The 19,910-nt window shown below is 55.5% G+C and overlaps 1 protein-coding gene across 4 annotated transcripts in view; it reads right to left on the reverse strand.

Moving 5' to 3' along the window:
• ZFR2 (zinc finger RNA binding protein 2) overlaps nt 1-19,910 on the reverse strand; it is a 44,819-nt gene that overhangs the window by 11,234 nt on the left and 13,675 nt on the right. For 3 of the 4 annotated variants that reach the window (XR_001918334.1, XM_018050846.1, XM_018050845.1), the window contains exons 2-11: nt 11,752-11,971; nt 10,716-10,827; nt 10,103-10,306; nt 9,701-9,993; nt 6,952-7,134; nt 4,970-5,210; nt 3,429-3,589; nt 2,573-2,692; nt 1,014-1,403; nt 357-547 (exon numbers count right to left, since the gene is read on the reverse strand). Coding sequence is in view for 3 of the 4 variants with exons in the window: in XM_018050846.1 (XP_017906335.1) it covers nt 357-547; nt 1,014-1,403; nt 2,573-2,692; nt 3,429-3,589; nt 4,970-5,210; nt 6,952-7,134; nt 9,701-9,993; nt 10,103-10,306; nt 10,716-10,827; nt 11,752-11,971 (2,115 nt within the window). In the remaining variant the exon portion in view is untranslated. The remainder of the gene's footprint in view (nt 1-356; nt 548-1,013; nt 1,404-2,572; nt 2,693-3,428; nt 3,590-4,969; nt 5,211-6,951; nt 7,135-9,700; nt 9,994-10,102; nt 10,307-10,715; nt 10,828-11,751; nt 11,972-19,910) is intronic. The other variant, XM_018050847.1, reaches the window with a different exon arrangement.

The raw sequence follows: 19,910 nt of genomic DNA on the forward strand, positions 1-19,910 counted from the left end.
TGGCACCCCTGCTCAAGACTCCCACTGGTCTCTGTGTCACAGGTGAGGACACAGAGGCTGCTAATCCTCTGCAAACCACATTTCTAGACGCACCTTCTACAGGAAAGTGACTTCCGGTGTAAGAACAATTGCTCTCCTTGGCTGGGACTACTATAACCCCCTTTGATCTCCCAGCCTCCTGGCTAGCTCCTAGCCTCCTGGGGCGATATCTGAAGGGGGCTGGAAAGCCCAGGCCCCGAAGACACCAAGCCTCCTGGCACTGGAGCTGCCACTTCCTGCACGGACCCTGACCCCTGCCCACCCAGCCGGGGATCAGCAGCCTCTGGGCCCCTGGACAGGAGGGCGCCGTCCATCACCTGTGGTCCCCGCCCTCGGGCTCCGGGCTGGCAGAGTCCTCCTCAGCCAGCGTGTCAGACACCAGCTTGAGGGCACGCTCCGCATGGGAGACAGCCTTCTGGACGGCCAGGAGCTCCTCCTCCGTTGGGTAGATGGCCGCGTGCTTACACATGACATGCCGGTCGTCGCTGGACTCTGGCCGCCTTGTGGGCTGCGGAGAGAGGTGTGTGTGTCTTGTCACAGGCAGGCTGAGAGGTCCCGGGCACTCGGGAGCCGTGGGGGCCCTTGGAGCCTGGCTGGTGCGACTGGCGAGCGGTGGCTGGAGAGCCAGGCAGAGGAGTGACAGGGCCCAGGGGGAGGTGGAACAGGGAGGACCTCAGCCCCGACAGCTGTGGGGAGCTTGGGCCGAGTGGGAGACCACTGGGCTCCCTAGAGAACGCTCTCGAGTTTCAGAGCCAGAGGCTCCGGAGGCAGCTGGGGCCCCTCCCTCGGCAGGGCACCCTCAACGGTTTCCCCCCAGCCCGCCCAGTCCCCACAGATGGACAGTCAGATGCCTCAGTGCTTCTGAGGGATGTGACCACTGGGGTCTCAGGAAGCTGAGGGACCGCTGTGGCTGGCGGTGAGGCCCTCAGGTCCCTTCAGCTTCCGCCACTCCGAGGCATTCAACCACCACCCACCAGAGGCTTGGCTGTGGGCGCCCCTGGCCGACTCCTGAGGGCAGGCAGGTGCTGGTCAGGCAGCGGGCGTCCTGAGTGTGCGTCTGGGACGGGCAGCCCCTCTTCCAGCCGCCTCCTGCACAAGTCGTAGCGCCTGTGGGACGAGAGGGACTCGGGGCCCTGAGGGGTGGCAGGACTGTGAGGTGGTCCCGTTGGGGCCCTGGGGAGCCCGTGGGGAGCCCTCCCACCGCGCAGGGCCCCGAGGCTGCACCTCGTCTCGTTGTGCCAGCGCCGCAGCTCCCCCAGCCGCCTCTTGGTCAGCTGCCGCTGCCTCCGCAGTGTCTCCTCCACGAGCTTGCGCACCCGTGTGCTGGGCTTGTCCGCGATCGGGAGGTCAGGGTTCACTTTTTTCTGCAAAGTTCGAGGACCTTCATTCAGATGAGAATGCTGGGAGGGGGGAAACTCGGGGCCTGGGGGACACCCATCTGACAACACCCTTCCACTGGATTTAGACAACGGTGAGTTTCAGTCCCGAAGTCTCAACACTCCTTGTCCCCCAAAGGCCATGGCAGAAAACCATGAGGACAAAACCATGGCTGACTCAAAGAGCAACAGACGTGACACCGAGCGAACCATGTGGACGTCTCATGGAGGAGCCAGAGGAAGAAGGTGCTGAGACACCTTGAAGCAAGGTGCCACCAGTGGTCACGCTGTTCTCAGAGGACTGGCCAGAGATGCTCGTCCCAAACAGAGTAATTCAGAAAACACCGTTTGTGTGAGATCCAGTGTATATTGTAAATAGAATTGTTAACTCACTCGCTGGGCTTCAATTTTAGCACTTAATTTCCTCACTCAGAGAGTGTGGTGGTGTCTAAGGATTAATCACCGGCGGAAACAACACAAGTGTGCTTCAGTGGCGAAACACACACAATGTGGTCCCCTCCACACACGGAGCAGCGCTCAGCCCCAAAAAGGAGAGAAGCCCTGACCCTCACTACCATGTGGACGGACCTTGAGAACATGCCACTCAGTGAGAGAAGCAGACACAGAAGGACACGCAGGGTGTGACTCCACTGACAGGAAACGTGCAGAGCAGGCAGATCCGCAGACACAGAGAGTAGGTTCCTGTTGTCAAGGGCTGGGGAGGGGGTGGGGGTGTGACTGACGATAGGGACTGGGGCTCCTGATGGACTGTTCCGGAATCAGATGGAGCTGCTGGCTGAATGTACACATTTGTGAATGCAGTTAAAGCCGCTTCACGTGCGCCGGCTACGTGGCGTGTGATAGCTCAACAGGCTGCTTCAAAGAGAAAAATGCCCAGAAGCCACTGTCTCTCATGAGGGTCATAGCCTGTGCTGTGCACACACGCACTCAGGGTCACGTGTGTCTAAACACACTTGTGTGCATGCCTGCCCTGGCAAACCTGAGGCCTCGTGATGGCAACTGAGGGCCTCTCTGGTCGAGCCCGTGGTGCTGAAGTGCCCAGGGACTCAGACTCACAGAGGCACAGGGTGTGTTCCGAGACGTGGGCCAGGGCATCCAGGGCACAGCTGCCCCCCTGCCCCCCTGTCGGGGCACACCTTGTACTGCAGCCGGTGCCGGCGTCCCCGCACGTGCATGTCCCTGGCGTTGGGGTCGTTGAAGCTGCACTCACACAGCTTGCAGCGGAAGCGGATCACCCGGCCCTCCTCGTTGCACACCTGAGACACAAGGCCTGGCTGAGCACCACCTGCAACCCTCACCGCCCCTGCGCTGCGGGTCTGGGCTCTAACAGGAGCCTCCGCCCCCAGGGCCTTCCAGGCCAGGCACTGGCTTCCTGTCTGCCCTGTGGTTAATGCTCTCAGAGGAGTGACCTTCACCAGCACATCCTGCCAGCCTGGCCCTTCTTGCCACCACCTCTGCCACCGCCATCCCATCCTCCTTCCCTGCCCCCACCAACCCCCTTCCTGGGGCTGCCACCAGGAAGCCTGCCTGGTGTGGCTGTTTTTCAGGGCACAAAACTGAAGTGCTGAGTGGACTGAACAAGAGCCTGAACTCCAGGACAGAAAAAGTGCCAACATGCATGAACCTAGAGGCAGGGACTGTGGGCATGGGGGTAGAGGGCTCAGAACCCGAGCTCCACAAGGAACCGCGTGTCTGGGCAGGTGCCTGGGGGGCACGTGGGCTCCAGTGCCCAAGAGTCACGTGCCTGTGGGTTTCCAGGGCACAGATCCCTCCTGCCACCTTCCTTCCTGCAGGAACTGGGGCTGCCTGGGAGCAGGAGACGCCTCCGCCCGTCTCAGACCTCCTTCCAGGATCTGAAGCCCCACACCCAGGGCTCCCAGTGAGATCCAAGTGATGCTGGCTTGCAGGGTTATTTGCCCAGGCGGGTGTGCGAGTCTCAAGGCATGGCCCCACCAGGCCTGGCCAGGTGCGTGATGGTCATCCAGCTCTTACCTCCTCCACGTAGCCTGGGCCCACCGGCTGCCCCTCACAGCTGCTTCCAGAAGCTTCTGTAGAGCCTCCTCGGGTGGACGGCTCCCCGGGCCTCTCTGATCTGGGGGTTGCCGGTTTCCCGTGGGGGGCTCTGCAGTCGGTTGCTGGCAGCGCAGGAGGCCCTGGAGGGAAGAATTTCATGACTTGTAGCCTGCTCCAGCCAGAAACCACGGCCAGCTCCTGGCCCATCAACTGGAAGGATACAACACAAGGCCACCAGGTCCCCCGCCATCCCTCTCATCCCCTCGTGACGTCATCCTGTGGGGTCTGTGGTCCTGAGAACCTCACCCACCAGCTCGGGTCACACTGGAGAGCGGGGGTCCACAGGGAGGCCCGGGTTGTAGGCCTTTCACTGGAGGATACCCCCTCTCAACGGCACAGTCTGCAGCCCTTAGTCAACAGTGGACACCAGGTGGACCAGGGTCACGTTCACTGACCTTGGTTCACTGACCCCCAGAAGAGAGACTTTTTTTAAATAATGTGTTTTAAAAATAATTATTTATGGCTGCACTGGGTCTTTGTTGCTGCCAGTGCTTTTCTTTAGTTGCGGAGAGTCGGGGCTACTCTGCTGTGGGGCACGGGTTTTTCACTGGGGTGTCCTCTCTTGTTGCAGAATACAGGCTCTGGAGCACTGGTTCAGCAGTTGTGGCTCACAGGCTTAGTTGTCCTATGGCATGTGGGATCTTCCTGGACCAATGATTGAACCCATGTCTCCAGCATTGTAAAGTGGGAGGTTATTTACCACTAACCTACTAGGGAGACATTTCTTTGTCACCAAAACTGCTTTATATCTTCACTATCACATGACTGTTCAAACCTCAGTCCTGCTGAGGCTCAAAATAAAATAGCCCCTCATCCCTCAAATGTGGTGGTGGAGAGCAGAGACTGTCCCACACTGGGGTAGATAGAACCCCACCTCCACTGCCAGGAGGCCCAGGGCCAAGTGCTTTGCCACACCTCAGCTCTTCCATCTGTAAAGTGGGACTGATGACAAATTTAAAGCATCGTGGGGGGAGAGTCAGGCCCTGCACACGACGCAGTCAGTGGAGCTCCTGACACGGAAGCCTATGTGCCCGTGCCATGCAGGGCCTCGGTCACAGCGACAGGTGTGGAGGGTGCACACCTGAGGGGAGGCGGGGTTGAGAGGAGCCCACCTTAACCTCCTGGTGCCCACCTAAGTAATCAGAACACCTGGGGGGCAGGGGGCTGCATCCAGCACATAGTCCAGGGCCATCGAGGGGCTACTCCAGGCCCAGGATAGGGCTCAGGAGTGTGACCAGCACCCGCTGGGTCCCAAGCTCCAGAGAGAAAATGGAAGCTGCTATCTCACTGCCCAACTTCCCCAGGTGGATTAAAGGCGCCAGAAGGCACCGCCTGGCCGGAATCCCGCAGAGAACCATCAGAGGTCCTGCCTCCTCAGAAGCTATGGCACACTGTGAATCGGATGGCCAGTCTCTGAAGCTCAGGCTCGCCTGGGGTGGCTGTGAGGTGCAGAGCCGTACCCACACGCGAGGCCTTCGAGGTGGCCGGTCTCCTGGGCGGTGGTGGCCTGCTCGGGGCACACACGCTGGGGCTGGCGGGGGCCGCGGGCTTGGCTGAGGCTGCGGGGGCGCTCTCTGCGTTGGTGGTGACGGGGATGGAGGCCGGCTGGCTGGTGCTGGGGGCCTGGGCCAAGTGGGGGTTGGCCGGCGCAGGGTCTATGGTGGGGATGGGCTTCCCCAGTTTGGTGTGCAGCTTGAAGACCTGGAACAGACCAGCCCCATCAGGGCCCCTCCCGCCTGACCAACCTCCTCAGGGGCGGGCAGAGCAGCTTGCGGGGGTGGGGAGCTGGCAGCCTGTGCAAGTGAGGGGGGTCTATCACCGCCCCCTCCCCAGCACCCATTAAATGTCCCAGGGAGGGCCTTCCCAAGCTGTCACCTGCTAGGAGGTACCCACCAGTCATACACAGGTGGGACCTCAACACAACCCCAAACTCCACACTCTACACCTGTACTGGTTTCTGCACTCCCAGCACCAGCCCAGGGCCAGCCCCCAGCACGTGTGGGTGAATGCGCTGAGGGGGTCGGCTGCTCCAAGGTACCCATGTGCACGCCCATAGCACAGGTCCACGCTCTGGGGGAACTCACACACCGAGGACATGGTCATAGCCCCTCCTTGGCCTGACCCCCTCCAAGGCATTTAAGTGCTGAAGCTCCACTTGGCAAGGACGATCTGCACTGACGACCATCTCAGACACGTTCATGGGCTCCAAGTCTCTGACGCTCACAGCTCAAACCTGCCCCCCACCCCACCCCCCACCCTGGGGCTTCCTGCAGGGCTTCCTGTCCCCAGAAGCAAGTTCCAGCCTGCAAACCGAGCTGTGACACCCGCAGCCCACCCCACCTGGGCCCCAGCTCTCCCCTTGCACACCTGTGACCATGAGGCCAGGGCCCCTTCTCCACACTCCCCTGCTCCTTCCTCTGTGGGGTTTGCGGGTTCACTCAGGCATTTAAGAGCCTGTCCCAGCTGGGCTGTGGGACGAGGCCCGTGGTGAGCTGGGGCAGGGGACAGGACGGGTGCTCAGGGTGGCCCAGCCTGCAGAGGGGGCTGGGGAAGGGCTGGCAAAGCAGCGTTGTTGGGGGGCGGGGGTGGTTCGAGGAAAGGCCCTGGGGCAGGATGGAGCACAGCAGGTGGGCTGGGGCAGCTGGAGGGGATTCTGTGGACAGGGCAGGGGCCTTCTCAACCCTCTTACTCTAAACGACTCAGGGCAGCACCAAGCAGGCCTCCTGCCAGGAATTTTCCCCTCCTGCCCTCAGCGCACACGTGGAAGGCGAGTGTCACCTACCAGGTTCATGACACTGTTTGGGGGAGATTTGCTGATTTCCAAAAACCACCTCTGGGCCGAAAAAAGAGGCCCCAGGGAGGGGGACCCTACCTCCTCTCTGGTGGGGGACCCTGTTCACTTCCCATAAAATGACATACTACAAGCATTTCTAAGGCCATAAGAAAACGCTGATACTAAAATAGTAATAAATATGGCAAATGCTGATACTGCTGCTGCTGCTGCTAAGTTGCTTCAGTCGTGTCCGACTCTAAGCCCACGAGGCTCCCCCGTCCCTGGAATACTAAATAATATCAATTAAATCTCGGATGTTCAAATATGAAAACTTACTACTTTAATTTGATTTTTAAATAAATAAGGACCCCCAAATGGACTATACCATTGGATCTCATCAACATACAGACTCTGGACTGCATAAACACACAAGACACCCCGAGGGCCTGGAGCAGTGTCCTCTTGGGCCAGGCATGGGGTCCAGCTCAATGCTTCTGCTCAGGGGCAGGTGTGACTCTTGTAACTGGGAGGAGGGGCTGGTTTCTGAGGAAGGAGGACATGCGGGCCCGAGGGGAGAGCTGCCTTTTGTGGATTGCTGTCTCCGTGCCCCCCGCGTCAGCAGATGCCCCTCTGGGTCCCGAGTGGGCCTGGCTCCACGCAGGGTCCTACCTTCTGGTGCTTGGCCCCCCGGATGTGGGCAGCATAGGCCTCTGCCCCGGTGCAGGACACGGCACAGAGGTCGCAGCGCAGCTGCGCCTGCACCCCCCGCGGGCTGCCGTTGGGCTGGACGCCCATCTTCTGGGCTGCCTCTTTCTTCTTGTGCTTCTGCCCTTCCAGGTGCTCGCGGTATGTCTGCTGGCAGAGAGCGAGGGCGGCCTGATGGGGGTGTGCCCACCCAGCATCATGTCCCCACAGTTCCCAGGGGTCTGATGTCCCCAGCCCTCTGTTCACGGGCCTCCCAGAGGTTTGTGTACCACCTTTTAAAGCCCAGTCAGGACTTGTGGCCCAGTGGTTAAGAATGCACCTGCCAATGCAGGGGTCGCAGGTTCAATCGCTGATCCGGGAAGATCCCACATGTGGCAGAGCAACTAAGCCCGTGCGCCACAACTACTGAGGTCTGTGTCCTAGAGCCTGTGGTCTGCAACAAGAGAAGCCACTGCAACGAGTAGCCCTCTCACCGCAACTAGAGGGTAGCCCCCGCTTGCCACAACTAGAGGAAAGCCTGCGTAGCAATGAAGACCCAGCACAGACAAAATAAATAAAATCTTAACAAAAATAATAAAGTCCAGGCAACAGACCTAGAAGCTCAGACTGAAAAACGTTAAGTTTTCTTTCCTCTAAAAATCAGTGAGTTTCTGAAGCAAGCATCCTCAAAGGATGACACATTTAGTTTCGGAGGCTGCTTGAAAAAATATTCCAGCTTTTCAGAATCTGACCTCGGAAGCCAAGCAAGGACACATGTTACCAGAAAGACATGGGACACACTTCATATTAGTGCACTGCTTCCTAACCGTGAATCCACGCCAGAGGGGACTTCCTGAGTCACAGACCCACGCTCCTGCCCCAGGGCACCTGAGATACCAGACACATGACCGAGTGTCCACAGGGTAGTCCTGACTCATCTCTTGGAAGGGGGCCTGCTAACACCATGTCCTCTACCCACACCAAGAGCCAATAACCCTCAGAGCAGAAAGGCCTCTGGGAAATACCAAAGGCACTGGTGATCTTGGCTGGTTCTGGGGGCGGGTAAGGAGGCAGGGACAGGAGTAGGGGCAGTGCTCTCGGAACATAGGCATCTGTCTTTACCTAAGCCACAGGACACGCATACACACACGCGTGCATGCATGTGCGCACACACACATGCGTGCATACACACATGCACACACATACATATATACGCATGCACACATACACACATGAACGCACACACACATACAAACACATACATGACATAACAGCCTATGGACAGAGACCAGCCTAGAAAGAGATACACCAAGGTGCCAATGGTAAACTACTTCAGAACACACCTCGTAGAAAGAGCATGTGTTCACGGCTTATGCCATCCTGATGCCCGACTTGGTGGTGGTGGTGGTGACGGCAGCAGATGTGCAAGCCTGCCCAAGTGATGAGCTTGCACAGAGCAAACCATGTGCACGCACACACTCATGTGCAAAGGCACACACGGGTGCAACTGAGACTAGTAAAACTAGGGGCATCTGACTAAGCAGATGGGTTCAAGGCCAACAAACGTCAGCACTAGAGGCTCTGGAGAAGGGCTGGTGGGCCTCCCTGCAGTTTTTCTTACAACCACATGTGAACCCACTGCTAAGCGCTGCTAACATTAGCAAAAAGCTGGGAATAACAGGAGCTGACATTTCTATGTGCCAGATGCTATGCCGAGTGGTGATGTGCTTGGGCAAACCCAGTCCCATGGGAGACAAGGCTCAGAGAGACCTTGACACTGCTCGGGTGATGCTCACATGCCCACACCCCGTCCCATTCCCACATCCTTGGGGAGCGTCCCACGTTTGCTCAGTGTGATGCCGTGAAGGGTCTAGAATCACAGTGCAGACCTTGTGTTTGACTGGTGACAATACCCAAGAATCCTCACGATGCAAATTTAAAGTCACGCAGAGAAATAAAGAAAGGAACAGGGAGAGCCAGTGTCTCACTAAGGGAGTGTCATGCAGTGGAAAGGAGCACAAGGAGTGGGGGTGCCCTGCACTCTGAGGAGGGAAGGACCACAGACAGCTGGGGGTCTTGGCGTCGAGGTCCTGAGTGTGAGGGACCTGGCCGTTGACCCTCAGCCAGGAAGTCGGGCTGGAGGAGACAGGAGTGGGTGCCTCCCAAGTCTCTGCAGTCCACAATGGGGAGTCTCTACAGGCCTCCAGGGGCAGCTTGACGAGCCCCAGTGTCTGATGACCTCTGCAGGGAGCAAGCTGGGTTACCTGTGATTGTGGCTTGGGAGGGCCTTTGCCTACAGAGCAGTACAGGCCCACTCACATGCACACACATGTGCTGCTCCTACCTGGCTGCAGGCCTGTCTGTATGGCCCTTCCTACACAATCCTGCCTGTCCGGCCCGCAGCAAAGTTCCACTGTGCCCAGCGACATCCACTGGCCCTCATGTCCAGGATGGGGCACAAGTGCCTCCCTGCTGCAGACAGCCTCAGAGTGCGAGATTACGCTGCTGCTGCCCACACCCAGAGCTGGGTTGGCTCTCATGTCTTCCATGAGAACATCAGGCAGTTTTAAGGCCATGCTGAGCCCACTTGATGATGCAAATTATTAACAAGCCTCTTCTGGGCAGGTAACAACCCTGCCCTCTGGCCGGCTGCAAGGATGAGGAAGGGCTCCCCCACTATGGGGGCAGGGGGCTCCCCTGGGCCTCCCCACAGGGGCCAGAATGGGGGCCTGACCTGGGGGCCGGCACAGCTGATCTTGCAGATGTCACAGTAGTGAAGTGGGAGCGGCTGGGGGCCAGTCCATGGTCTTGGCAGCTTGCTGGGAACTGGAAGCTTCTTGGCAACGCTGTGGGCACAGCTGGCACTGGGACTGCCTCCTGGGCCACCCCACTGGGATGAGTCCACAGGCTTTGGGGGTGGGGGTGGGGGTGGCGGCGGCGGTGGCTGCATCTGTGGGGTGAGTAGCGGTGGGTAGTAAGGACTGGCCACGGAGTAGGAGGACGCATCATAGCTCGGGTAGCTTGGTCCTAAGAAGGAAGAGAAGAGCGAGAGGGTAAGATGGTTGGTTTTGAGAGAAGGACCACGTGCATTTCAGCAGCAAGCAGTGGAGTGGCCTGTGCCCATGTGCCGGCTCACCCGTGTATGGGGCGGAGGCTGCGCTGAAGGACGACGAGGCCGGCAGGGCGGGGACGGAGGAGGCCATGGGCTGGGCGCTGCTGGCTGGGGCATAGGTGTAGCTGGAGCAGGCGACGCTGGCTGGCGGCCCTGCCTCGGCGGTGGGCATCTGTGGCAGGGGCTGTGCCTGGCCGTACCCACCGCCCCCGTAGGCTCCTTGAGTCCCTGGAGAGCAAGCATAGCCTCTGCAGAGTCAGCCCTGCAGCCCTGGGTCCCGGGAGTGGACAGCGAGAGCCACATAGGCGATGGTGTGGCTAGCTGGCCGTGAAGCCCAGGTGTCTGAGAGGTGCTGGAGGCCAGAGACCCCAGTTCTTCCATCTCTAAGTTCTCCATGAAACCCACCTCCTTCCATCCTGGGAAAGCCTCCTGGGAAACCACTCCCAGCTCTGCTTCAGTCTCTCCCCGTCTCTCTGCCTCCCCTCCCCACCCTCCCTTTGCGTCCTCTGGCCCACTGACCTGCAGAGACCTGGGGGCATACCCACCCTACTCCCGCACTATGAATCCAGAGTTTGAAATGGGACTTTCCCAGGGTCCCTCCTATATAAGCAAGGACACTGGCCCCTACCTGACCCACCTGGCGGGCAGAGCGTGGCCGTGGCTGGGAGCTGATGGCCGGCAGCAGGCGGAGGGTACTGTTTGGTCTCGTAGCCACTGGTGGCTGTCGACAGTCCGTAGCTGTAACTGTCCTGAGCGGGTTTCCACAGGGAACACAGGGCACGCTCAGGGCCCTGAGAATGGTGCTCAGGGCGGCGTGAGGCACCCTCCCTCAGCACCCGTCCCAGGCCCGCATCCATAGGATTCCTGAACTCCGGCCCTGTACCAAAGCTCTGCTCTGGGACCTGGGGATGAGGGACCAGGGAGAGGGCCGTGGCCTGTTCCCTCAGAACCTCATATCTGAGAGCAAAAGTCCCACAGGACATTGGCTGCTGGGGACCGCTCCTCGGAGGGGCAGTGACAAGGAGGCTGGTATGCAGAGACTCCAGGACAGAGCTCCTGGTCAGGTCAGTAGAGTCCAGAGGCCTTGGTGGGGGTCAGTGTGTAGGCTGGCAGGAGACCCAGAAGGTGGTCAGAGCAGAGGTCCAAGAGGGCCAGGAGAGGGGCTGGGTGGGCAAGTGGGCAGGGGCTGTGGGCAGGGGCTGTGGGCAGGATCTGGGATGGCAGGGAGCAGGGCTGGATTTTGGTTCACAGGGGGATTCCAGCCACGGGGTGGACCAGGGATGATATGGAGGCGAGAGGCTGGAGGAGGCCCTAGGAACAGGGCAGTAGCTCAGGATGGTGGGTTTGGAGAAGTCCCAGGGCTCTGGGAGAAGCAAAGCGGAGATAAGGAGGAAGGAGATGGAGCCAGATGGGTATGGGCTTGGCTGAGCGAATCAGGAACCAGCTGTGGGTGACCGAGGCTGGGGGGTGGCGGGTGGGCCACATGGAGCGTGGGAACACAACTGCCCGATCTGTAGGCCTGGGGCTCAGGGTCAGCACCGGGAGGGCCCAGCCAGGAGGAGCCCATTCTCCATGCCCTCTATGGGCAGAGGCGGGGGCATTAGGAGTGGGGACCTGTCCCCGACTGTGTTCTCAAGGAAGGGCCGTGCTGGGCAGAGACAAGTGGCTGATACCTGGTAGGAGGGTGCTGTGGTGGCAGCTGGCATAGGCTCCTGGGGCTGGGTGCTATAACCGAGGTCCTGACCGGAGTGGGGCTGGTACCCACTGTATCCTGGCCCGGGGGGCTGGGCGGCCTCCGGAAATGGGATCAGGGCTGGGCCCAGTCCAGGAGCAGGCTGTGTGGGCAAGCTGGCTCCAGCAGCAGGGAGGGGGAAAGCTGACGGAGGCGGGACGCTGGAACCGCAGATGAACACAGCGTTAGATCCCGGCCCAGTCCATAAGGACCTGCACTGAGCCAAAAAATGCCTGTGACACCAGGCATAAGCTCTCTGGGTGCTCCCCGTCCAAGACCTTCCTGGGAGCGTGGGCACCATTGGAAGCACTCTTCACGAGTTAACGCAATCTCACAGCAAGCCTACTAAGTTGGAGCCAGCCTGGTCCCCATTTCCAGGAAAATCATGGAAGGTCAATGAACACTAAACTAAGAATTCTTTACCTACAAGAACCAGCTCTTGTTCACAGTTTGCTCTGCAGGAAGCCGTGTGTGTGTGTGTTTCTGTTTAGTTGTGTCTGACTCTTTGTGACCCCATGGACTGTAACCTGCCAGGCTCCTCTGTTCATGAGATTTCCCAGGCAAGAATACTGGAGTGGATAGTGATTCCCTTCTCCAGGGGATCTTCCCGACCCAAGGATCAAACCCACGTCTCCTGCATTGCAGGCAGATTCTTTACCATCTGAGCCACCAGGGAAGCCCGTAAGAAGCCCAGAGCCTAGGCTTCTTGTCTGCCTCACCTCATCCCACCTTTTGGCCCTTAGAGAAGGCACTGGCTGGCTGGCTGTCAGTCCACCTGTTGGTCTGTTGCTACTGTGTAGCTGAGGAGCTCTGAGGACAGGTGATGAGGGAGGTACTCTATTCGGACCCAGCCCTTACTCTGTTAAACATCAGCCAACCCGTAGAGAGTGCTCAAATTTAAAAGCCCACGTATCGGGGAAGGGTATCAGCAAAGATTTTAGCCCAACTCCAATAAGAATCATATAAGTAAGTTCTCGTGACCCTCTTGCATGGTTGGTGGGAATGTACACTGGTGTAGTCACTATGGAAAACAGCGTGGACATTCCCCGAAAAATAAAAACAGAAGGAATCTCCTGGCAGCTCAGTGGCTAGAACTCCATACTCTCACTGCCAAGGGCCTGGGTTCAATTCTTGTGTATGTGTGTGTGTTAGTCACTCAATCGTGTCCAACTCTTTGCAACACATTGGACTGTAGCCCAGCAGGCTCCTCTGTCCGTGGAATTCTCCAGGTAAGAATACCAGAGTGTGTTGCCATTCCCTTCTCCAGGGGATCTTCCTGACCCAGGGATTGAACCCAGGTCTCCCACATTGCAGGCAGATTCTTTACCATCTGAGCCACCAGGGAAGCCCTGGGTTCAGTCCTTGGTTGGGAACTAAAATCCCACAATCTGTGCAATGCAGCCCCAAAATACACACATAAAAACAAATAAATTTTTAAAAATAGAGCTACCATATGACCCAGCAACCCCACTCCTGGATATATATCCAGAAAAGACAAAATACTCTAATTCAAAAAGATACATGCACCTCAGTGTTCTCAGCAGCAGTGTTACAGCTGCTGAGACATGGAAGCAACCGAAGTGTCCATTCACAGATTAATACATAACGATGTGGTATGTATATATATGTATATACACACACACAGTGGAGTATTACTCAGTCATAAAAAAAGAATGAAATACTGCCATTTCCAACATGGATGGACCTAGAGATTATCATATTAAGTGAAGTGAGTCAGAGAAAGACAAATATGTGATATCATTTATATGCAGAATCTAAAAATAATAAATGAATTTATTCACAAAACAGAACCAGCCACACAGACACAGAAAACTTTACATTTACCAAAGGGGAGGGAAGTGAGGGATAAACTGGGAGTACGGGATTAACAGATATATACTATTATGTATTAAAGTAGATAGCATGGGGGACTATGTTCAACATCTTATTATATCATAATCTATAATGACAGAAAGTCTGAAAATACCGAATCACTTTGCTGTACACCTGAAACTAACACAATATTGTAGATCAACTATGCTTCAACTTTTGAAAAAAGAAAGTTCTCACAAACCCCATAGGGGATGAGGCGAGGTGTGTGCCCAGCCCGGGGCCAGGCAGACCCAGGGTGCGGAGGGACGACGGCCGGCAGCACTGGCCCACTGTGCCTTCACACACATTCTGGGCCGACACTAGGCTCACACATGGCACCCACAGTGCCATTCCTGCCCAGTGGGAGACCCATGGAGAAGTGGGGGCCACACTGGAGGTGTGTTATCCCGGCCATGCTGGGGGCGCTGAGGGCCAAGCAGAGCCCACTGCATTGCCCTGCCAGGACTCTGCCCAGCTCCTGGCCAGCAGCTCCTCATTCCTCCTGGCAGCCAAAGGGGTCCTCTTCAAGCACAGACCTGACCGGGTCACCGTCCTGCTCAGAGCTTCCCAAGGTCCTCGGCCCCATCCCCGCCCACACCGCTCACTCGCTTCCTCCTCCAGCCCTCCCTGAGGCCTTGGAGGAGAGCAGCGGTATCCTGGAACTCATCACCCTGCCCCCCGTCATCTGCTTCATTTTTCCTCCCAGCATTGCCTGACGTAATCCTTCCACCGCCACTTCTATCACTGTGAAGCCCCAGGAACTGCAGTGGGTCTCAGGCCATCTCCCGGCACCACAGGGGCACCTGGCACACGGCAGGCACTCAGGAAATATCAGCATGGGGAATGGTGGATGGAAGCGACCCGATAGGCAGTGTCCTGGCCCCCAGGCTGCTAGGGTCCTTCTCCCCACATCCTGATATGGTCCCCCTTTATGTGTCTGTGTCCATGTCCTAAGCTCTCTCTCTTTTGACTTATTTGGCTGTGCTAGGTCTTGGCTGCAGCACATGGGATCTTCGACCTTCACTGTGGTATGCAGGTTATCTTTTAGTCTCAGCATGTGGGATCTAGTTCCCTGACCAGGGATCAAACCCCGGGCCCCCTGCGTTGGGAGCATGGAGTCTTAGCCACTGGACCAGCAGGGAGGTCCCCTAATCTTCTCCTCTTATAAGGACACTAGGCATATTGGACCAGGGCCATCCTAATAGCTCATTTATAGCTTCCCTGGTGGTTCAGTGGTAAAGAATGCACCTACTGATGCAGGAGACAAGTGTTCAATCCCTGGGTCGAAAGATCCAGGGAAGATCCCCTGGAGAAGGAAATGGCAACCCAGTCCAGTACTCTTGCCTGGGAAATCCCATGGACGGAGGAGCCTGGAGGGCTACAGTCCATAAGGTCACAGAGTTGGATACGACCAAACACACACACACACAATACCTCATTTTACTGTAATTATCTCTTCAAAAACCCTATCTTCTACAGTCACATTCTTTAGTTAGGACTGAAGTCCTGATGCCCCAAACCTAATGGCCAAATATGAATTTTATGCAACACAAGTCAGCCCACACCAGCTGCTTCAGGTTATTATTGTAACAAAACTCAAATGATGTGAAAATCTTGATTACACAAACATCATTCATACTGAAAAGAAAGCACCTAACATAAAGTTTACAGAATATATAATCATTTACGAATCAGTATGTTTTTATTTCAGACACCCAAACATCACCAACCCAGCACCAGGCACACTCAATAGTAACCTATGATGATTTGACAGCTATAAACCAATGTCACCTTTTTTTTTCCTTGCTCATTAGAAAGGTATATTTGTTGAGGTAGGTGGGACAGGACATATGGTATCTAATTTTTGCCAGCTTGGTCTATAATGTTGAAATGTTAGGACATGGCATGCCAGCTTCCAGTTGTGCTTTTGCCCTGGGCCTCTCAAACCATAAAGGCTATTCATTTGTTTGACTCTATCACAGTTCATTTGCCTATTTTACTATTGGATGGTATCTATATTATGTATCAGTTAGCTATCGAAGAGTTAAAAATTACCCCCGATAAATGTCAATTGGTGCAGCCACTATGGAAAACAGTTTGAAGGCGCCTCAAAAAGCTAAAAATAGAACTAACACATGATCCAACAATTTCATTTCTGGGTAATCTTCTGAAGTGAAAAGATTATACAGCTCAGTGTTCACTGCAGCATTATTTACAATAACCAAGATATGGAATTGACCTAAGTGTCCATGGGTAGATGAACAGATAAAGAAGATGCACGTATCTTTATCCACTCATCTAACAACAGACACTTAAGTACACACACAGGCATGTGTGTGCACAACAGAACATTACTCAGCTATAAGAAAGAATGAAACCTTGCTATTTTTGACAACAGAGTAGTATGCTGAGTGAAACAAGTCAGAGAAGGACAAACAACACGTGATCCCACTTACATGAGGAATCTATAAAACGGATGAAGGGACATGACAAAGCAGACGCAGACTCGTAGATACAGAGAACAACCTGGTGGTAGCCAGGGGGAGGCGGGACAGGCAGATGAGGGAAATAGGTAAGGGAGATGGAGGGAGACACTACCAGTCCTTAAATAAGCCACAGGAATGTAATATGCAGCATGGGGAATATAGTCAATAATACTGCAATAAAGACACATTTAATATTATTATTAATAAATATGTAATACTATATTTAACAGTAGTTATTAATATGGATATATTTATAAATAAATACAGTTGATAAATTTGCATGGTGGCAGACGATAACTAGACTTTATCCTGGTGACCATTCTGTAAAGCATAAAAATATATCAAATTTCTATGTTACATACCTGAAACTAACAGATTATTATAAGTGATTATACTTCAATTTAGAGAACTACCCCCAGCGATGTGGCTCCAAACAGTAGTTATCATCCATCTTCATAGTTTCTATGGGTCAGAATTTGGGGGTTGCGTGGGTGGGCTCTGACTCAGGGTCTTCCTGAAGTTGCCAAGCAGCCGCCGGCTGGGGCAGCATCGTCTGAGGGCTCAACTGGGGTAGTGGGCGCTGCTTCCAGCATGGCTCCTTTACGCGGTGGGGAGGTTGGTGATTCCCCAGCGCTGCTTGGGTGTTCTTACAACATGGCTACCTGCTTCCCCCAGAATGAGGGAGAGAGAGAGGGGAAGGACCAGACGGAAGCTATCCTTGTTATGACCCAGGTTTAAACATCGCATGGCATGACTTCCGCCACATTCTGTGTTAGAAGTGAACCACTGAGGGACTTCCCTGGTGGTCCAGAGGTTAAGACTCTTGGCTTCCAATGCAGGAGACGTGGATTTGATCCCTGGTCAGAGAACTAGAGGGGCTTCCCAGGCGGTGCTCATGGTAAAGAACCTGCTTGCCAATGCAGGAGACATAAGAGATGTGGGTTTCATCCCTGGGTTGGGAAGATCCCCTGGAGGAGGGCATGGCAACCCACTCCAGCATTCTTGCCTGGAGAACAGATGAGCCCGGAAGACCACAGTTCATAGGGACACAAAGAGTTGGACGTGACTGAAGCAACTTAGCATGCATGTGCACAATGAACTAGATCCCATATGCCAGGTGGCATGGCCAAGAAATTAAAAAAAAGAAAAAGAAGTGAACCACTGAATCCACCCCACCCTCAAGGGGATAGGATTAGGCCCCAACTTATGAAGGAAGGAGTGAGCTTGTTTATATGTTGAATATGAGAACTTATGGAAAATTTTTATTATCTTTTTAAAGATTCCTATTATATTTTTTAATTTTTGGCCACATCGTGAGACACACCGGATCTCAGTTACCCTACCCGGGATTGATCCTGCTCCCCCGGCACCCCCTGCAGTGGAATGTTTAGCCACTGGACCCCCCCAGGGAAGTCCCTATGGCTGTTTTTAAACCACCACATGCTATTTGCAATTTTCTACCGTCACCTGCGTTCTGTGCATGTTCTATACATGTCTTCTTGTGCCAGCTTCCCCTCAGGGCTTGTTGTGCTGCCTGGGTCCCACCAGCTCCAACCAGGGCACGGTTGAGGACAATGGGGCAAAGGTGCCTGCTTCAGCTCCACCAGGATTTGTCGGGGAGCTGGGGCCACCTTCTCCTGACTCAGTCACATGGGACAGTCCTTGGGACAGGGGTGGTCCCAGCCCAAACCGGCAAGGAAAACGGAAGGCATGGACTTTGGGAGGATGATAAAAGGCTATGCCGTTGAAGCCACCCACAAGGCTCACCAAGGCGGTCTGAGCTGTCCAAGCTGCAAGGACAGAACTGGAGCTCTCTGGACTGAGCTCTACTGCCTCTGCTGGGGAAGAGGCCATCAGCACTGCACACTGACACTTCCTTCTTCTTCTTTTTAAAAGATTTTTTTTTTTTTAGCTGCCCTAGGTCTTAGTGGCAGCTCAAGGGCTTTCTCTTGTTGCAGCGCACAGGCTCAGTAGTTATAGCATGTGGGCTTAGTTTCCCTGAGGCAGATGAGATCTTTGTTTCCCGACCAGGGATGGAGCCCACGTCCCCTGCATGCGAAGGCAGATTCTCAATCCCTGGACGGCCAGGGGAGTCCCAAGCTTCCCAGCATGCCACAGGCCCCCACCTCCATCCCTGAAGCCCAGTGCACTGAGTGGTGCCAGCTGAGGAGGCAGAGGCAAGTGTCTCCTGGGTGGGTGATTCTTGTCATCCTTTAGCTGAGAGCCCCAACGAGGAAGCCGAGACAATTTTGGGGTGCTCTTTACTGGCTGCTGCAGTGACCGAGCTCAGGTTAAAAGCTGTCTCCATCCAGTGGGGGCCCCATGCAAGGAACCACTGAGGAGGGCGGTTGTTGACCTTGTTCATGCCAGGAGATTCAATGGCCTGCTCCATTTAGGGCAGGGTTTATTGCTCCTGGTCCTGTTGACACTGTGACCCCCATCTCTCTCCGTAGGGGACCGTCCTGGGCACTTCAGGCTTTGGAACAGCATCCCTGGCCTCCACCCACTCAGTGCCGGGAGCGCCCACAGTCGTGACAACCAGAGATACTCCCAAACACCGATTGAGAGCTACTGGTCTAAGACATGCCCAGTCCCAGGGCACCAGCTTTGAGACCCAGGCCGCGATGGGTGGCGTCACGTGATCAACTATGTCTGGTCTAGACCCGGTTCCGGAAGGACCCCTGGGTCGCTGCAGGCTGCTGTCTGACTGGGTATCAGGCTCAAGACAGCACATCTGCAGGCGCAAACTGAGAACTCAAGACATGTTTTGGTTGTGTACAACCCCGAGTAGTGATGATTACACACCCTGAGGTTTGAAGACTGCTTCCCAGGTGGTGCTAATGGTAAAGAACTCACATGCCAGTGCAGGAGACATGAAAGACATGGGTTTGATCCTTGGATCGGGAAGATCCCTTGGAGAAGGAAATGGCAACCCACTGCAGTATTGTTGCCTGGAGAATCCCATGGACAGAGAAGACTGTTGGGCTACAGTCCATGGGTTTGCAAAAGAGCTGGACATGACTGAAACGACTTAGCACAGGCTAAACCAAAGTCAAGGACAAGAGGAGCGTCTGCCCACAGATGGCCTTGATGTAACTCAGTGCTGGGAGACCTCAGGTGTTTCTGTGCCCTGCAGGGTGCTCCCATCAGGTTTATTATGAAGGCAGGCAAAGGTCACAGCTGTGAGAAGGCTGGTTGGCTGTGAGATGCACAGGGCTGAGTATACATCAGCTTTGAGGTTTGTTTTTTGGCTGTGCTGGGGCTTAGTTGCAGCACTCGGAATCTTCAGTTGCAGCATGTGGGATCTAGTTCCCTAACCAAGGATCGAACCTGGGCCCCTGGCATTGGGAGCAAAGAGTCTCAGCCACTGGACCACCAGGGGAGTCCCAGCTCTGAGTTTTATTTGGGATGGTGAAACACCCTTGACCTTACCAGAGGTCACTCTCCCATCTGCTCAGATGACAGGAGGAAACACCTCTCCTGAGGGAATAGCTGAGATGCTGGGGGAGGGGCAGGGGAGATGGAAACATGCTGTCTGGGAGGATGGCTGTGCTGACAGCCGGGTGGGTGGCAGAAGCCTCCTCCTCCAACCCCGGACATGAAAGGCCTGATTATGGAGGTTTCTGGGGTTCCGGAGAGGGGTTCAGATGCAGCCCCCAGGCTGAGAGCAGGGCCTGGCATACATGTGGGGATGGGAGATGAACACGGAGGTTGGCAGAACAGCCCTGTGTGTGGAGGCATG

This window comes from Capra hircus, chromosome 7 (assembly GCF_001704415.2).
Source record: "Capra hircus breed San Clemente chromosome 7, ASM170441v1, whole genome shotgun sequence".
NCBI lineage: Eukaryota > Metazoa > Chordata > Mammalia > Artiodactyla > Bovidae > Capra > Capra hircus.